General features: G+C 43.3%; 1 protein-coding gene across 9 annotated transcripts in view; it reads right to left on the bottom strand.

Annotated features, from left to right (window-relative positions):
- The window catches only part of PDE8B (phosphodiesterase 8B), a 265652-nt gene that overhangs the window by 103661 nt on the left and 145172 nt on the right, over positions 1–16819 (bottom strand). For all 9 annotated transcript variants that reach the window (XM_027039572.2, XM_027039559.2, XM_053224203.1 and 6 more), the window contains 3 exons: positions 13260–13319; positions 10906–10963; positions 4508–4596 (listed from right to left, as the gene is read on the bottom strand). In XM_027039572.2, the coding sequence (XP_026895373.1) occupies positions 4508–4596; positions 10906–10963; positions 13260–13319 (207 nt within the window). The remainder of the gene's footprint in view (positions 1–4507; positions 4597–10905; positions 10964–13259; positions 13320–16819) is intronic.

Genomic DNA, 16819 nt, shown 5'->3' with positions numbered 1-16819 from the left:
TATCCAAAATTCATCTATTAAGCATTCGATGTAGGATTATCCACAAAGCATAAAATCTTCAGTATAATGCCCAATGGGACAAAGCAAATTCTTATCAAGAGTCAAGGTAGAAGGATCTGGATGGGGCCAGCAGATGGTTTTCTCCCACTGACATGCTGGACTGCACTGTTAAGAACTAGGCTTTAAAGCAATTTGGCTGATGGTTCTATTTAAATAAACCTGCAGCAAAATGAAGTAATCAATTTGAATCATGTTCCTAAAGTTTGGGAATTTAATAGCGTATATTAATTATTAATACTCTTCATGCAGAAGAGCCTTAACTTTATTAATTTTCTGTTCTTAGGAACCACGTAACTGTGCCTCAGATAATTTTTGTACCTTTCAGGTTGAGAAGTTGGAAAATTGGAAAAAGCACAAAGGAAAGGTAGCCGCGATGTGGAAACCCATGAAGTACATGCCACAGAACCATGTCCCCTCACCTTCTTAAGGAGCCCTTGAAGGTCCAGATGGAAAAGGCAAATATTACAGGGGCCCAAGTGTCATGTCTACAAGTCTACAAAGAACACAGTGGTGTGACAGGGTGGTTAGTGCATCCGACTGAAGAGCAGGATGCCGGGGTCCGACCCCAACACTGCCACCAACATACTGGGTAGCTGTGATCATGTCAAGAGTCTCCCTGGCTCTCAGTGTTTTCCTCTGTCCATTGGGGCAGGAGTGGTTGGGTTGCATTATCTCCTGTATTCCTACCACGGGTATTCCAGAATCTACTCAAAACACATATATACACAAAACGAGGCTGCCTGCAACAAGGTAGGACTGTGCAAGGTGGTGGCTTCAGGGAAACCTGAATCTGAACCTAAATCTACATCCCAGCAGGGTCTGGGAGGCAGGCAGAGGGAAGCACAGGTGGCCAGGGCGTCATGGACTTGCTCCTGGTGAGCCCCAATCCTGGGTAGCCGTACCATGGGAGCCAATTACATTAAGGTTTCACTGCTTGGACTCTACTCCTGTGACAGTGCCTGTCACGCAGGGCCCATGATAAAGTGCTCTATAAATGTCTGTTGATACCGAGAAGTGTGGTATTCCATGGAACTCAAGTTTTGTCCATCAGAGACTTTGACTCCTGAAATGGAGGACCGTTATTCTCTTTAGACTTGGAATCAAGTGAACATGATGATTTGGGTCTAAGTCCTAGGTAAGAGAAACAGGGCTGCATTAGTATAAACTTACCAGTTTAAGCTCCCGGTAAGCAGCTAAATCCCACCTGCATTTCGGATAATACAGTTCTTTTCATGATAAAGAGGCATAAGAACATTGGAAGAGAAGTGATCACCATTTACCCTATATTTCCCTAGACGGTCTCCATTTCATTTGTCCCATAAACAATAGTACTGTTTAATAAGGTAAACTCATCAAGCATACAGAGATGTGATTTATCTCCTCTCTTTAGAAGTTATTCTTTATAACGGAATTTTAAAATTAAATATTTTTTCTTTGATCACATGATCCTTCGGTGTTCTTGGCTAAATATGGTTACCATACACCAGGACCTGGACAAGAGTGTCTACCTTCAACATTTGACATCCTCCTTAGAGTACAGACTGTCCTTGCAGAATGCTAGCAATGTCACATATTTAGCTGCAGCTGGGGGCGGAATTGCAGAGAAAAGTATTATATAATTAGACTATAATTATTCTGGCATTGTATAATAAAGAGCCTCATTTTCCCCATCTGCAGCAAGTGACAGAGTTGCCTGCCTGACTCTAGGTCCAGGTGGAGTCTTTAGATGTCCCTGAATACGGATGGAGCTGGGGAGATCATGGAATGGGTCACCGACCCCTGACTGCTAGGCCCAGATATAGGGTACCCAGGAAGAGTCAAACCATGTACACACACCCTTCTCCTCCAGAAAAGGAAGGAAGTTGGAGATGCTTGAGGCAGAACTAGCCAAAAACCAATGGAAGAAACTGACCACATAGTCCTTCTCTGGCCTTCTGTGGAGAACTATTGCTTTCTTTTCCCCACAGCTGGGGCTGCTCTCTTGCTGGGTGCTCATGACCAGGAAGATGAGGCTCTTTACCAGTCTTTACCAGAGACTCTTTACCTTAAGCTGCTGTGGAAAGGGATCTGCACCCTGGGCAAACCTACCTTTCGGACACCACTGCTTGCCTGAGTCAACTCCATTTAACAACTTCACACTGATCGGCGTGCATTAAGAACTTGAGCTTTCTCATTATGACCTCCACAATGGGCTCAACTCCTCCAACCAGCTCCAGTCAGTGAGGGGTGAGAAGTTATGGGACTTATGCAGGCTTATGTACTTAGAAACGTGCTAAGTTCAGAATGTGATGAGACCCTCAGAAGTGTTCAGTGCCCTGGCTCTAAGCAAATTTTATCAGCACAGTAACTTCAAGCCCATTCTTTTAACCCTTGTACTGGCTGAGAATGTTTATTTCAAATTGCCAGACCTGCCTTTGCCCTGCTGACAATGAATGAGGCTTCTTTTTTTAAGAGAGAGAGAGGGAGAGAGCACGTGTGCACACGTGAGTTGGGGAGGGGCAGAGGGAGAGGGAGAGAGACAACCTGAAGCAGCCTCCACACTCTGCACAGAGCCCAACACGGGGCTCAATCCTACAACCCTGGGATCATGACTAGAGCCAAAATCAAGAGTTAGATGTTTAACCAACTGAGCCACCAGGCATCCTCACCTTCTGACATCCTACATGTGCCATCACACTTAAATGTTGCCTAAGAAACCTCAAACCTCAGTTATTTAAAATCAGTTAATTAAAATGAAGGATTTACCTATCAAAGCAACAAGGGGTCTGCTGTTCATTCTTGTTGTGGATCATACGCAGTTAAAGAACTGAAACACAATGACATCCCTCTTTTTCTATCTATCATGAAAAAATCTAAACGTACAGTCTTTTGGGGGCACCTCGGTGTCTTAGTCGATTAAGCATCCCACTCTTGATTTCAGCGCAGTTCACAATCTCATGGTCATGGATGGGATCAAGCCCAGGTCGGGCTCTGTGCTGAGCTTGGAGTCTGCTTAGGATTCTCTCTCTCCTTCTTTGCCCCAAACCCACTCATTCTCTGTCTCTCTCTCTCTCTCAAAATAAGTAAATAAACATTAAAGAAAATAAAAGTACAGTCATTTTATCCTTAATTAAAAAGAGTAGAGATCCCAAGGAATAAAAACAATGTACAATAAACATCATAAATTGCTGATGTCAAGGCAGTGTGGTTTTCTTGAAAACGTCTCTTAAGTTCTCTGAAGTTAATAAATACACGGATACAAAGAAACCTAGGGATTTCACTTATGTATTCAAAAACCGTTACCAGTACTCCTCACTGAAGACTTTTAAAATATCAGAATTTCCATTAGTTTGACTTTTTAAAAAAATATTTCCCTGCCTAAGGAAGTGACCGTTTCTCCCCACACTATTTCTTAAAGCTCTCTGTCCACCAAAAAGTGACTTCCCTGACCAGGGTAAACAAACCCCAGAAAAACCTGCCTTTATGGGTTTATGCCAATCCATTTTACTTCCAAGGATGGCAGAGAAAAATTAAGTTTACACAGGGTTTTGTCCACTTTGAATGCCAATTAAGTGATCAAGATAAGCATAATCATTACGGTGAGATGCTATCTTACTTATTTTTCACTAAGCCTGAAACCGTCATGACCTCTGGGTTGGCCACAGAGAGAAACCATGCCAGGGACCTTCTGGCATCCAAAAGCCTGGAGCCGTTAAGGGCTGGACTCCCAGGAGCTATAGGCTGGCAAGAGCCTCCTCTCTGCCCTTCTCTCCTACTTGAGGGGGATACATTGAAGAAATCAAGGTCTGATGTGCTAGAGGGGAACCTCCACAAAACCAGGCATGAGCTAGGGCCCTGATATCCCAAGATGTCCCGGAAGCAGAACATCTTTCCAGCAGACAGACGTCTAGACAATTCCATCTCAGAAGTGAACATTATGAAAAGCCTGCTTTTAAAGCACTATTTGCCTTTAAGGAGACTTAAAGTAAGTTTCTTGAACACACTTCATGCATACTGAGGTCACAAACAAACCTCATGAAATTGCTATCATGGTTACATAGCAATTATTATGGCTGGCATAACAGATATACCATGGGTTTGCTCCTGTTCTTAACAATCCAAGCAAGAACTTATAAATGTTAAAAGAGTAGTAAATAGAAAGTAATCCTCAAAGGCTACTCTTAATCTCAATTTAAATGTATGAAAATTAAACATTATTTTTCCTAGACTATAATTTTAAAACTGCTTTAATTAGTGGAAAATACTGTCAAAGAAGAGATGTTTTCTAATTTATTTCATTGAGCAAAGGGCTCCTAGTTTGGATTCTGCCATTTACCAGCTACCATCACCTGTCTAACAGTTTCAAAATCCCTGGCATTCAGCTAGGAACCTGTGAACATCAGTCTGATGACAGAAGCTTTTGTACAACATTGTTAATCTTGTGTTCCTTCTTATTTTTGCTACATACCGTAGTTTGAACTGTGAGCGAACTTCCCCGTGTTCTATTTGAATCAATTCATTATAGCAAGCAATTATGCTGCTATTCTCCATAAATCTCTGAAAAGAAAACAAAGATAATATGTAAGACATACAATGACTTCTTAAGGAGTCAAATAAAGGAACTTAGTTTTTCCTACCCCAGGTAACTCTGTTACATAAGACAACTTGAGAAATTGAAATGAAACAAAACAGCTGTCAAACTCTTTGAAATGCTTGTTTAAATGTATGAGAAACAACCGATAAGGTAATACTGTATGCTTAACTCCCCTGGTAACAAAGGTGGGGAAAAACTTCATCACAAATACTCACAGGAAAATAAACATACAAGGGCAGAGACAGCATCTCCCCCCTTTTTAATTACTGAAACATTTTGCCTTTATTTTGCACTAAGAAAAGTCTTTTCAAACCCCACACTGGACACTCATGCAATGTGCCACAGTATGAATGGTCATTTTCAAGGGAAGAGACCCTTCTTTGCTAACTTCCTCATCTTCTGATTGCCAAATGCACTCTCCTCTTACACACACACACACACACACACACACACACACACACACACACACACACACCATGCATCTAGCATGGATGGCTTCTCCCTGGGGAATACTTCTGGTTCCCCACTACTCCAGGGGGAAGCTGATAGAGGGTAATGAAAAGGGGGGGGGCATGAACACAGAACACAAACACACAGAAGGGAAATACTTTCTCTTTTTCTGCAAAGTTAAACATGGTTAGGCTCAGGCTGAGCTTCTGGATGGGTGGAGATTATGTAAAAGCCTGTAGATAAGCTCTGAGCATTGTGAGCAGATGCTTTCTAAGATACTAAAAAGGATCTGTGATAAAAATCAGTTTCAAAAGTGTTACAATCAACACTTTGGGGCAGATTTTTTTTTAAAGACACCAATTTTAATAAATTTTGTTGTCTGTTTTTAATTATAAAGTTATACACATTAATTTAAAAATGTGTAAAGAAAGTCATGGAGAAAAAACCCCAAGTCACTAACAATGTTATAAGCTGGAGATACCATTACGTTTGGTTTATCTACCTTAAGCTCCGATGCCTGTGTATGTGTGTGTGTGTGTGTGTGTGTGTGTGTAATACTTTAAATACAGTCTGTAAAATCATACTGTATTTTCACTTTCATTTAAGTACTAACTTACTGAGATCTTATTTTCTTTAGTTCTAAGAACTTCCATTGTAGTGAAAAAGAGCTTTCTACAGGTGATGGTTTCTAAACACTGGAGCCCTTGTTTTGCACACCCCTTGTTTGGCACTTAATGACTCTTCTATAGACCGAAGGTAGAAGATTCTACTCTTTGGTGGTTTTCTAGGCTATGTTAACTCCTATTACTGAAATAATGTGAGTGGATCAAAAGTAGTGAACTTCAAACTTCAATATGCTAGGAATCACCAAGCATTCTTCTAAAAATGTAGATTCGTGGGCCCCACATCCAGAAATGTAGAATGTTTCTTTAAGACAGAACTTCTCAGAGCATTCAATATGCTCATGTGCAATGTTCCTAGCATGCATTGTGCATTTCCAGGGGTGGGAAGAGGAGGAACAGTTCTCACTGATTTCCCAAGCTTATTTGACCACGGAAGCCTTTTTTCGTGGAACACCTATTAAGAACTTTTGGAACACTAGTGCGCCACAGAGTAGTTTGGGAACTACTACTTTGGTGGACCCAACGTGGAGTTTGGAGTTAAATAACACATTGTTCCTCCTTAACTTTGTCATGACTATGAGCTCTTGCAAACTATTTAGGCATTTTGAGCCTGCTTCCTCCTCTGCAAAAATGGAGAAAATATTAAATTTCTTATGTGTAGATGAGGATTAAGTGAATCCCCTCAAATGGAGCCTAACAGTCCATCTTAGCTCTCCACTTGCTCCTCCACAGGAAGCCCCCCCAGCGCATCCAACTGCTGTACTCACAGCAGGCCTACGCCATTGTATTTCATACAGGAAGTGCTTCACGAACACCTGTTGAGCAAGTAAGTGTCATTTCAAACAGAAAAGGGGCACGTGAAGGTTGATATAAATGCAGCTGCTACTGCCCTTTGCTAATTAAGATATTGGTTTGTAAAAGGCTCCGAATGGACTGAGTACCATGCAGTGAGCCACTTATACACAGCTACCAAAGCTTCATGGAGAGCTGTTGTGGAATATCTGATGGCACAATTTGTTCCTGGATCCCCACTCAGGGACCTACAGACTGATGCATTGGCCAATTAGCTAGCAACACAGACCAGAGTTTTAGCAGATGATTTAATACAGTCAAAACAACCCAGAGATGAGAAACAAACTCAAGAATAGCCAGCATATTTGGAAGGGTGCTTGGGGAGAAAGCTGCCAAAGACAAGATTTTACCCAAAAAAGGAGACTAGCCACCTGGAGAGCTTCAGCTGATCTTGAGCCACAGTAACCCAGGAGGTAAAGCCTCAGTAGGTTTGGCATGCTTCTCACAGGAGAGCTCAAGCTATCTGGGGAGGGGGGCGGGGGGGTCCCTGACCTAGCTGGTAAATGGCTTTGATCAGACTCAGCATTAAAGATTGCCAGGTGGTCCCTGACAGGTACTATCTTTCATGCTCCCTTGAAGAGTGTTATCCACAATGGCTGACTGCCAAGAGCAGCACCACAGCCCAACAAAGGGAAATGAAACCTACTAGAGCAGCACGGACCAAATGTTACCAAAGGAGTAAAAAGGAAACTGTGAACTTCACCTCCTCAATTTATTTACCAAAGGAGTAAAAAGGAAACTGTGAACTTCACCTCCTCAATTTATTTAGTGGCATTTGTACCCAAAGAGGGTCAGGTGTTCCTCCTGGATATAATGGGTAATCTCAGCCCTCCAGACAATCTCTAAACCAGTTAGAGGGAGGCTCACTGAATTACAAGCAGAATATTCCTGAAGGATGGTTAACAACACCTATGTAGATCCTCACTGACAGAAGCTACAGTGTGTCACACTATTCTGTCAGCTCCCAGATAGTGCAGAAAACCTGCCTCCTCACACTCCCAGAGATCCTGCCTCACAGGTGAAGAACAAGGCTGGGATGGGGATCACCATTTAATGTAAGACCTACGAAAGCTGCAAATGACTACATCATTTCTTAGGAAGTGCCTAAGAAAGGAAGTCTTAGCCACATGGCTTGACAATTTCCTTTTGCAACTCTCCATTCCCGGACTCAGAAGCACTGTCCTAGGCATTCTCATTAAGACATGACTCCCAATGCCAGCCTTTGATAGAGGAGATGATGGACAAAGCTGTCAGGAGAGTTACAGTGCTAAAGAGAAATATTTCTATTACACAGGTGAACCACTATGCTACCTTGAGTATTTTATAGACAACTGCTCCTGCACACCGAGGCATACCAAAGCACAAAACCACATCACACATTCCCGCTTCTCTGTGCTCTATGACAAGGATTGTTTTTTTAACCCAGGGTAGCAAAGCACCATTACATATGTGGGTTCAACCTATTTGGGGCCCTCTGGGCCCCATGGATCTGGATGTCCATTTCTCTCCCCAGGTCCAGAAGTGTTTAGCCATTATTACTTTAAATGTACTTTCTGTCCTTCTTCTTCTTCTGCAAATACCTATAATGAGAATATTATAAGTATTGGGCTTTTTTCCCCCCATTGTGTCCCATCATTACCTTAGGCTTTCTTCACTCTTTTTCATTCTGGTTTTTTTTTTTATTCCTCTAACTGGGTTATTTCCGATGGTCACAGATTCTTTCCAGGTCCCAGATTCTTTCTTCAACATGGTCAAGTCTACTTCTGAAACTCTCTACTAAGTTCTTTAATTCAGTTATTGTATTTTTCAATTCTATGATTTTTCTATTTTTTCTTTTCTTTTTTTTTTTTTGATGGCTGCTATTTCCTTGTCAAACTTCTCATTCTGTTCTTGCACTGTTTTCCTAATTTCATTATTTGTCTGTGCTTTCTTGTGGTTTACTCAACTTCCTTGAGATGATTATTCTGAATTCTCTAACACTTCACGGATCTCCATTTCTTTAGGATCCGTTATCGAAGCTTTATTAGTTTCCTTTGGTGTTGTCACATTTACCGGATTTTTCACGATCCTTGACTCCTTCTGTTGGTGTCTGTGCATCTGAGTACCTGGGCTCATCTTACAGACTTTATAGGTTTGCTTTGGCAGAGACTTCATCAGCTCAGTCTGGGTTTCTGGGTGTGATTCCTGCTAATGACCTTGATCAGGTAGAGCCTGCTATTATGATCTATTTCAGGGCAAGACTCTCATGACAGGGATGAAGCAGTGTGCTACTGGCTTGGCTCCCTACCCAGGCGAAGCTACAGGATGGGTTCTACAGTTGACTGAAGTTTCTGGTCAGGCTTACCAGATGGTCAGACCTGTGTACCGTATTCAGTAGTAGATGAGTCTGGGAACGACCTTCCCGGCCCTGCCCTGGCAGGGCAGCAGGATGGGATCCCAGGCCTGTACTGCTTGTTTTTTTAGGGACCCAAATTAGGCCAGAATGTGCACGGAATTTCCTGGTCAGGTGAGGCCACCAGCTGTGTTCTGAAGACAGGCTGTACAGTCTGTTCAAGCACCTCTGTATGTAGGGCTGCTGAGAGGGCTATGCAGCTTTCTGTGTGCTGTGGTTCAGTTCCCTGGCTGGAGAGGCTAAACGTTGTGTTCAGTGATGAGTGGGGCTACGAATTACATTTCCTGCCTGCAACGGGAGAAGCAGCTCTAAAGCTGGTAAAAGTCTTTGTCTTAACTCTAGGGGGCCTGTTTGCCAAGCGTCCTGATGGAATAGTGCCATTGGCTTTGTTATGCAAACCATCAGTTCTTCCTTGCCCAGCCTGTCGGCTCCAGTGTTGTTGGGTGGCATCCAGGAGTTATCCCCAGCCCTTCCGGGCAGAAGGGGCTGGAAGACACTCTCCACAGCCAGTGTAGCTTCTGTGCCTGGGCAAGATGGGGAGGGGTCACTCCAGGCTACTCAATTTCCCAAACTGGCTCTGCAGGTTGGGAGAGGCTAGGAGCTAACCTCAGCCTGGGCTATGAATTAATCTGCCTTTGAATAGCAGATAGCTCAGAAATATTGCATGCCCAGTAAGGCCTCTACTCTGGGGACAATCAGCTCTGCATGCCCCTCCCTCAAGAGCCCCCGGGGTTGTACTGCATCCAGTCTTTCTGGTCAGACAGGGCCTTAAGACACTCTCCACACAGGATGGGCAAACCAGCTATAAGGCCAACAAAAACTCCTGTGAGGATCCAAATCCTCACAGAGTGCAGATCAGCACTCTGCAGAGTTCTCTGGTCAGACTGCACCTGTGACTGGGTCCTGAAGATGAGCAAAACCACTGGTTGGGTTACTACTTGGGAACTGCAAGTATGAACTTAGTCTGCCAAGATCCAGGGACTGGTTGTTGCCCAGCCCCGCCTCGCCCGCCCCCCACCTCAGTCACATTCTCAGTGGCAGAGCCACAGAGACTTCCTTGGATTCCCCATACTCCAAGATCAGAGTACAGGCTCCCACAGAGTAACCCATAACACTGGGGTCGGGGAGCTGGTAGTCACCCCTGGGCTCCCTTTCCACTTCAGTATGAGGGAAGACTTCTCCGGGTGACGCTGCACTGGCCGGGGGAGGGGCAGCGTGGTCACTGGATAACTGCTTTTCCTACCTGGCCTGCTGACACAGCAGGGGTGATCACACTGCACCTGTGATGCAGGGGTGCTTCAGCCTCACCTCCATGTCCTAGGATCCTCTCAGCAGTCTCTTGTTCTTGAACAGTTGTCGTTCGCGTGAGGAATTAAGTCAGGAACAACCTGCGTCTCTCTCTTGGTGTCATAGCCAGTGGAGTAATCCATCTCAAGCTTTACATTGAACATTAGTGTTATTCATGTAGTTGTGACTCAAGTAACTTTTCTTTGCTGACACGGATGGCTTAAACCACGAGTTGACAGATGTGAAAGCCATCATGGGTCTATCCCTAGGGTATAAGCTCTGGCTGGGCCCTGAGGCACACAGAACCCTAGGTGCCAATTTGGTGGACTTTAACCATATACCGTATAACATTCACATACAAAGACTGAGTCTCACTGACTGGACTCATTTAAGTGAGGTTACTTTGGGACTACAGAATTTTGACCTGTTGATAATAAGATGTGTCTTTAGGTCATTACATTTCTATGACTAAGACACATGAAGTTATGAGAGAAAAAGCTTGAGTAGCAGTCGCTTATTACTGTCCTGTGAGAACAGCTACGTCCTTTCCCTCAAGGTCCTGGAGCTCAGTTCCCTTAAAGGTTACCTGCGGCTGTGCTATTAGGTGAGAACCAAGGATGAAGCATCGGTACTGGACAGGGGTGCTGAGTCACCTCCTACATACATACCCTATTGAAGCCTGCATGCAGGAGCGGGAGGACCGAGGCCTCTTCATGGTCGCCTGATCTGCAGCAAAGCAGAAAATGCAGTCACTCACCAGATACAAACCAGGGTTCCTCACACTGAAACATGGAGAGCGAGCAGCGAGGCAAGCATGGAGTTTGCATGAAGAGTGGCTTCCTGACCAGCATGTGTCCATGGGATGTACCTGCCTTCGAGGACCCAGCGTCCCACATCTGCCTTCCAGATGCAAAAAGAACACCAACAGGAGAGAAAACTCCAGCAGTGTGCCTGAAAGCATGACCACGGCACACATGAGTGGCCATCTCCAAAGCTGGGCTGGCCTCGAAAGCTGAAACACATGGATGGGACAAGGTGGGTGCATTGCTCATCCCAGAGACTATCCTTTATGTTTTCCCCCAAACTTTCTGGAAATACAATACCCACCCCAAGACCTGGCTGGGTCCAACTTGCAATGTGAGGAAGTCAACTGGCACTATAGACTGCAGCACCCCATAACCAAATGGAAAAGAAGGGTCATTAAGAATGCCAAGGTAGAAGGGAAAAAGAGAAAAAAAACTGAGGGTATTGTCCCTCATTTCATGGAAGGTTTCCTATACTGAGCCTATAGTTGGGTCTCAGAACAATCTGAGTACAATGAATGTCTGCTCATAGCATGACAAAGACATGCTATGTTGGGAAACAGGGAAGGAAAATGGAATAAAAGATAAATAAAATGGGTGGAGGGGCAGGTGGAGACCAAGAAGAGAAATCCCGGTGCTTGTTGGTGGCATTACCTACAGCTCATGCCTTCCCTATAGGAAAGCGCAGTCCTCTCTTTTCTACCATGGAACTCTAGATTCTACCTTCTCTGAGTGACAGATCGGGATGGGGGCGGGGGAAGGGTGGCACACAAGAGTCTGAAGGTAGCAACAACATTCTATTTCATAAGCTGTGTTGCACAAACTCAGCATTCATTTTATTATTATTCTCTATCTGTAAAAAATACATTATTTAAAAAATAGGGGGGAGAGGGTGAAAAATAACAAGCCACAGCAAATCATTATTTGTCAAGGATCAGTAAGTATTTTTAATATGTGACTAGAAAAAAATTAGTATTTCTCTTCTGGGTCCATGGAATGAGTCAGCCTTGGGGAATATGCACGTGGCCTGGTATCTCCTGGTATCCATGTCTGAGACTCTAACACCCTATTAAGACCTCACAGTGCCCACAAGACAAAATACAAACAAGGGGGCAAAGAAGGCTGAGTGTACATCTTGATTCCCCTCACTCATTCTCCTTGAGACCCCATATATCACATGAGGATAATGACGTGGTAAGGAACCAATGAGGATAATTTCTTTCCTTTCCATGGCCCACAGCCCACAGTGGGAATCCAAGTGAAGTGACAAAGCTCCCAACAACAGACCCAAGGAATAACGGGGAAGGAAGAGTCTTTGGTTGGGGTAAAACTATGGAGCCAGGATTTCCTCCTGTACCAATATGGCTTTAGAAGACAGTATTTCAAACCTCCCTGGGCCAGGCTTGCCTGGGGGAGACCTAAACTCCCCAGTCTCTGTTGCCGGCTTGTCAGCAATTTTGCTGCAGACTCTGTGAGAGCTGCCACAATGGAGCCAAGTGCAGTAGGTCCTAGGCCCTAAATAAAGGTCTTAGTCTCTCAGAAGCTAATGATGGCATTAAGCAAACACCACAATTTGGATACTGCAAGGATTTCAAGGGTTGTAGCTTGTACAAACAACTTTTTTTCTTCGAGGTCTTTCATCCTAAGTGGTGGCCATTTCAGACAACAAACCCTGAAGAGAACCTTCTCATCCCACCATCTCATACCTACAGCCCAATCCCCCTTTTTTGCCTTCCAACGTTGGCATGCAACCTTGTGTCCTGCTTCTAGACACTGAAGAGTCACAGTCCAAATTATACAATCCTTTCCTTCCAGCGTATTTAGAGTGCTTCTTTGTTCTCATGCTGTAATTTGTTTCTTCTTTAGTGAAAAACAAGCATTCTCCCTCCGCTTATCTTCAAAGAAAAGATAAGCGGGAACAATGTTCTCCCCAGACCTCTTTGTCAGATTTTTCTCATTATTTCTATCATGCGAGGAGTGCTCATTTTTTCCTAAGATGTACAGGTATGTGTTAACAGCAATTAAATATGACAGAGAAAAAGGTGAATATTTCCAGAAACTTGCAAAACAAAGAACACCCCCACAGAGTGAGATCTAAGGTTGGTGTTGTAGGGCCGAGGGCATGCCCAGTGCTGTGCTGGCTCAAAGACTGGATTCCACCAGACAAATGTTTCAGAATGAACAATACTACTTCCAGCTGGGGACGGAGGTGAGCTTACGCTTGGGAAACCACCGCCAGGATCACCGTGTGCTCGGAGGGATTCGTGGCTCGGATCGACCTGCAATGAAAAGGCTCAAGTCAAACCAAGTGATCTTAGCTTTGTTACAATGAACGCATGCGGAACTTCACATTGAAAATGGCACAAAACCAAATCAAGACAAAGTCTAAAAACACATGCAAGACAACAAAGAAAGATGCCCTTGTAGATTAGGACAAACTCTTTGTTTTACTGGAAAAAAAAAAAAAGATTTTGTTTTTAACGCCAAGGCAATTATCCAATAGGTCAGACCTGCCAATTTTCCACTTCAAAAACTGGCAAATTCCACTTAAATTCCATGTTTTCTGACTGAAATTCCACTCTGCAAAAAAACTGGCAGTCCTAGAGGTCTCTAGTTATCAGTTTGGACTTGGGGAGCTCATTGCATTGGACCTTTTTTTCTTTTAAAATAGCAGGGAGCCCAGAAAGATGACCTTATTATAAAAATTAATACACTCACTGGCAGCTGGACATACAAACTCAGTTTAAAGCCTATTAAGGGTGGTACAAACAAACACCTAATTTTGTTGGTTGCACTGTTGTTTGGCTCAAATACTTGAGACAACTGGATTGTCAACTAGGGCTGAGAAAAGCTGCAATATAGCGTCTATCACTGTGATGATACCTGTTGTACTAGGACCACCTGTATGTACTTTATTCCCTAGGAATTTAATAGGATTAAAATAGTTAAGGATATAGAATTCTGAGGTCTGTGCATCTTAGAAAATGTGCTATGTGTATTCCTGCAGCTCAGATTCTGGATTATTCTGGTCAGGGGTGGTGAATTGGATGAACTTTTAATCAAGGGTCCCATACTTGAATCTTACTACAAATAAGCAGTATGCTTGTTTTGACCCATCTCCCAGGTCTGCACTCTGTTTATTTTGAGAGCCCTGGGAAGAGAACCATCATCTCCAAGAACAGAAGGCGCAAGGCTGCTCCTGAGTCATTTGTGAAACAGCATGTATTTGTTGATCTTTCTAGCTATTGGCATTTCAGCTCTTCTCCATTTCAACATGTTTGTACTACTGCTCCCCCAGAAAAAGCCAGCTTGTATTGCTTCATTTCCTTCAACTCTAAAATTTCCTGACCTTTCTCAAAAAATGTACCTTCCCATTTCCTATTCCTGGAGACCTCACTCTACGTGGGTGGAAGGCTCAAAAAAATGACCAGCTCTGGTCTTCCTGGGAAGTAAAGGTTTCCCTGGTGGATAAATGGTATTTGAACAAACGCCTTAAGTTCAATGGCTTCACTCACTGTGGAACAGAGGACTAAGTCATTATCCCTTCCAAGGCTAGCACAGACTACTTCCTGAATTCAGCCATCCCACAGCACAAGTCCTGGTAAGGTGAAGCTATAGTTTTTGTCTACCTACGAACCTACTGAATTCTCAGCAGCACCTAATGAAAAAAATGCACAGCAAGTCAGAGGTGTGCCCTACTCTCTAGGGAAATACTAAGCACTTCTCACCTTTGTTGAGCCTCTTCCACCCCAGTGAGGTGTTAAGGCTATACTGCTAGGCTATGTTCTAAGGGGTGGGCCTCAAGAGGCTCAAACTCTTGTTACGAACATAACAGGGCTGGGGCCAATGTTCACTTAGCTTCTTCTGAAACTGGCTTGCATGTTCTGGGTTGCTTCTTGTCGGTATTTCTTCCTTCTTCTTCCTCCCAAAGAAACTGGTACGGTCAGAGACACCTGAACCTCTTCCTGACTGAGAGGACTAAGGGGGACTGGAACAGGTGGGCCACGGGTCCAAGGAAGCATGTTAAGCTAAGGTCCAGTCTAGCTCAAAAATCCAGGGATCCTGGACCAGAGATGACAATGAAGATTGCACATGTGTCAGGAGTGGGTCCCTTACACATCTTAGGAACATGTGCTGGCAGCCACACATTCAGGATTCTGGATGCACGTGACATAACCACTAACAGGCAGTAATCACACTCCCAGATACACAACCTGGCTTCTACCTGCACAGATCCCCCACTGTTTTTCTGTGCGGCTGAGACAGAAGTATATTTATTAGACATCAAAACTACATTTCTTTATATTGAAGGAAGATGGTAAAATCTGCTAAATCTTGTCTTTACCTGAATTACAAGAGTTTTTTTATTTTTACACCTGAAGTTTGTCTTAAATCATTCCATGTATGCACGAAGGATTATGGCATTTTTAGTAGAAAAATCATGTAAGAAAAGTCAAGGCCAAGAAAAAGTAGATCTATTTATAAAGGACCCAATGCTATCCATTCAATCATTTAAAAAGAAAAAAAAATTCCTGATACTGAGAGTATCATCCAAATATTTTATGATGTATTCATTCACATATATAATAAATGAGTAGGAAAACATTTCTATGCAGCATGCCAAGATATCTGAGACCAATAAGACATGTTAAAATATGTTCTGTAGGAAAAATTCTTCTTTAGGAAAATGAAAATGGTCAAAAAATAACAAGGCCAGGCCTTTGATGAGAAACGTCTCTTACTTAATCCAATCATTTCTTGCCAGAGTACCAAAGGATCTGAGAACCCACTTCCCTGTGTTTCATTTCACTTACTAATATTCAAGAAAATTCCAGCTCCATATGTAATTGGAGTCTGTGCCGGTCTAGCATTTAATTAGTGACCTCTTGCCATCTAGCTTCAAAGCATTCCAATTCTGCTAAACGGATCAGTTCATCCACGGCTAACTCTTAGGACTGCATTTATTTATGAACAGGCATGCATTTCTCCCCCCCGGAATGCAAGCGTTTCTGTAAACAAGCGGAGAGTTTGGATCCCTGGAAGATTTCCTGCGGCTGTAAAGTGGCTGCCTTTGCTCCACGATTACTGTACGATCTACCCCATCTGTGTCAGGCAGGGAAAAATGTGTATTTCACACATTTCTGATGTTCATTTGGGGACAGAATAATTAAGATTAAAATATCTGGTTTAAATCCAAACCATATCTGTATAATAAGAACTGTGTGAATTTTAATGTCTTTTGTGTGTGAATGCGTGAAATATGAGCAATTCTCAGAGGGAGAAAAAAACACCTTGACATTTTCTGAGGCACCCAGATCACACCTCTAAATTCAATGGAACTCAAACGTGGAAAAACAGAAAAGGTGAAATAAATTCATAGGAGGACCTATAGCTTTCATCACAGAAATCTGTATAAACTGCTTAGAAACATCAACACACAGGGGCACCTGGGCGGCTCAGTCGGTTGAGTGTCCGACTTCAGCTCAGGTCATGATCTCACAGCTCATGAGTTCAAGCCCCGCATCAGGCTCTGTGCTGATAGCTCGGTGCCTGGAGCCTGCTTCGGATTCTGTGTCTCCCTCTCTCTCTGCCCCTAACCCACTTACATTCTGTCTCTGTCTCTCTCAAAAAGAAACAAACATTAAAATTTTTTTTGAAAAAAAGAAACATCAACACACATTTTAGAAATACTTGGGATGGAACTAAAGACATCTATAAATGAATTTCATTTTTAGCTACTGGGTGAACGTTTAGTGAGCATGTTACATTAGGGAAGGTA

This window comes from Acinonyx jubatus, chromosome A1, assembly GCF_027475565.1.
Source record: "Acinonyx jubatus isolate Ajub_Pintada_27869175 chromosome A1, VMU_Ajub_asm_v1.0, whole genome shotgun sequence".
Lineage (NCBI taxonomy): Eukaryota > Metazoa > Chordata > Mammalia > Carnivora > Felidae > Acinonyx > Acinonyx jubatus.
Note: the sequence above shows the minus strand (reverse complement) of the source record. Positions and strands in the feature narration are given on the sequence as shown.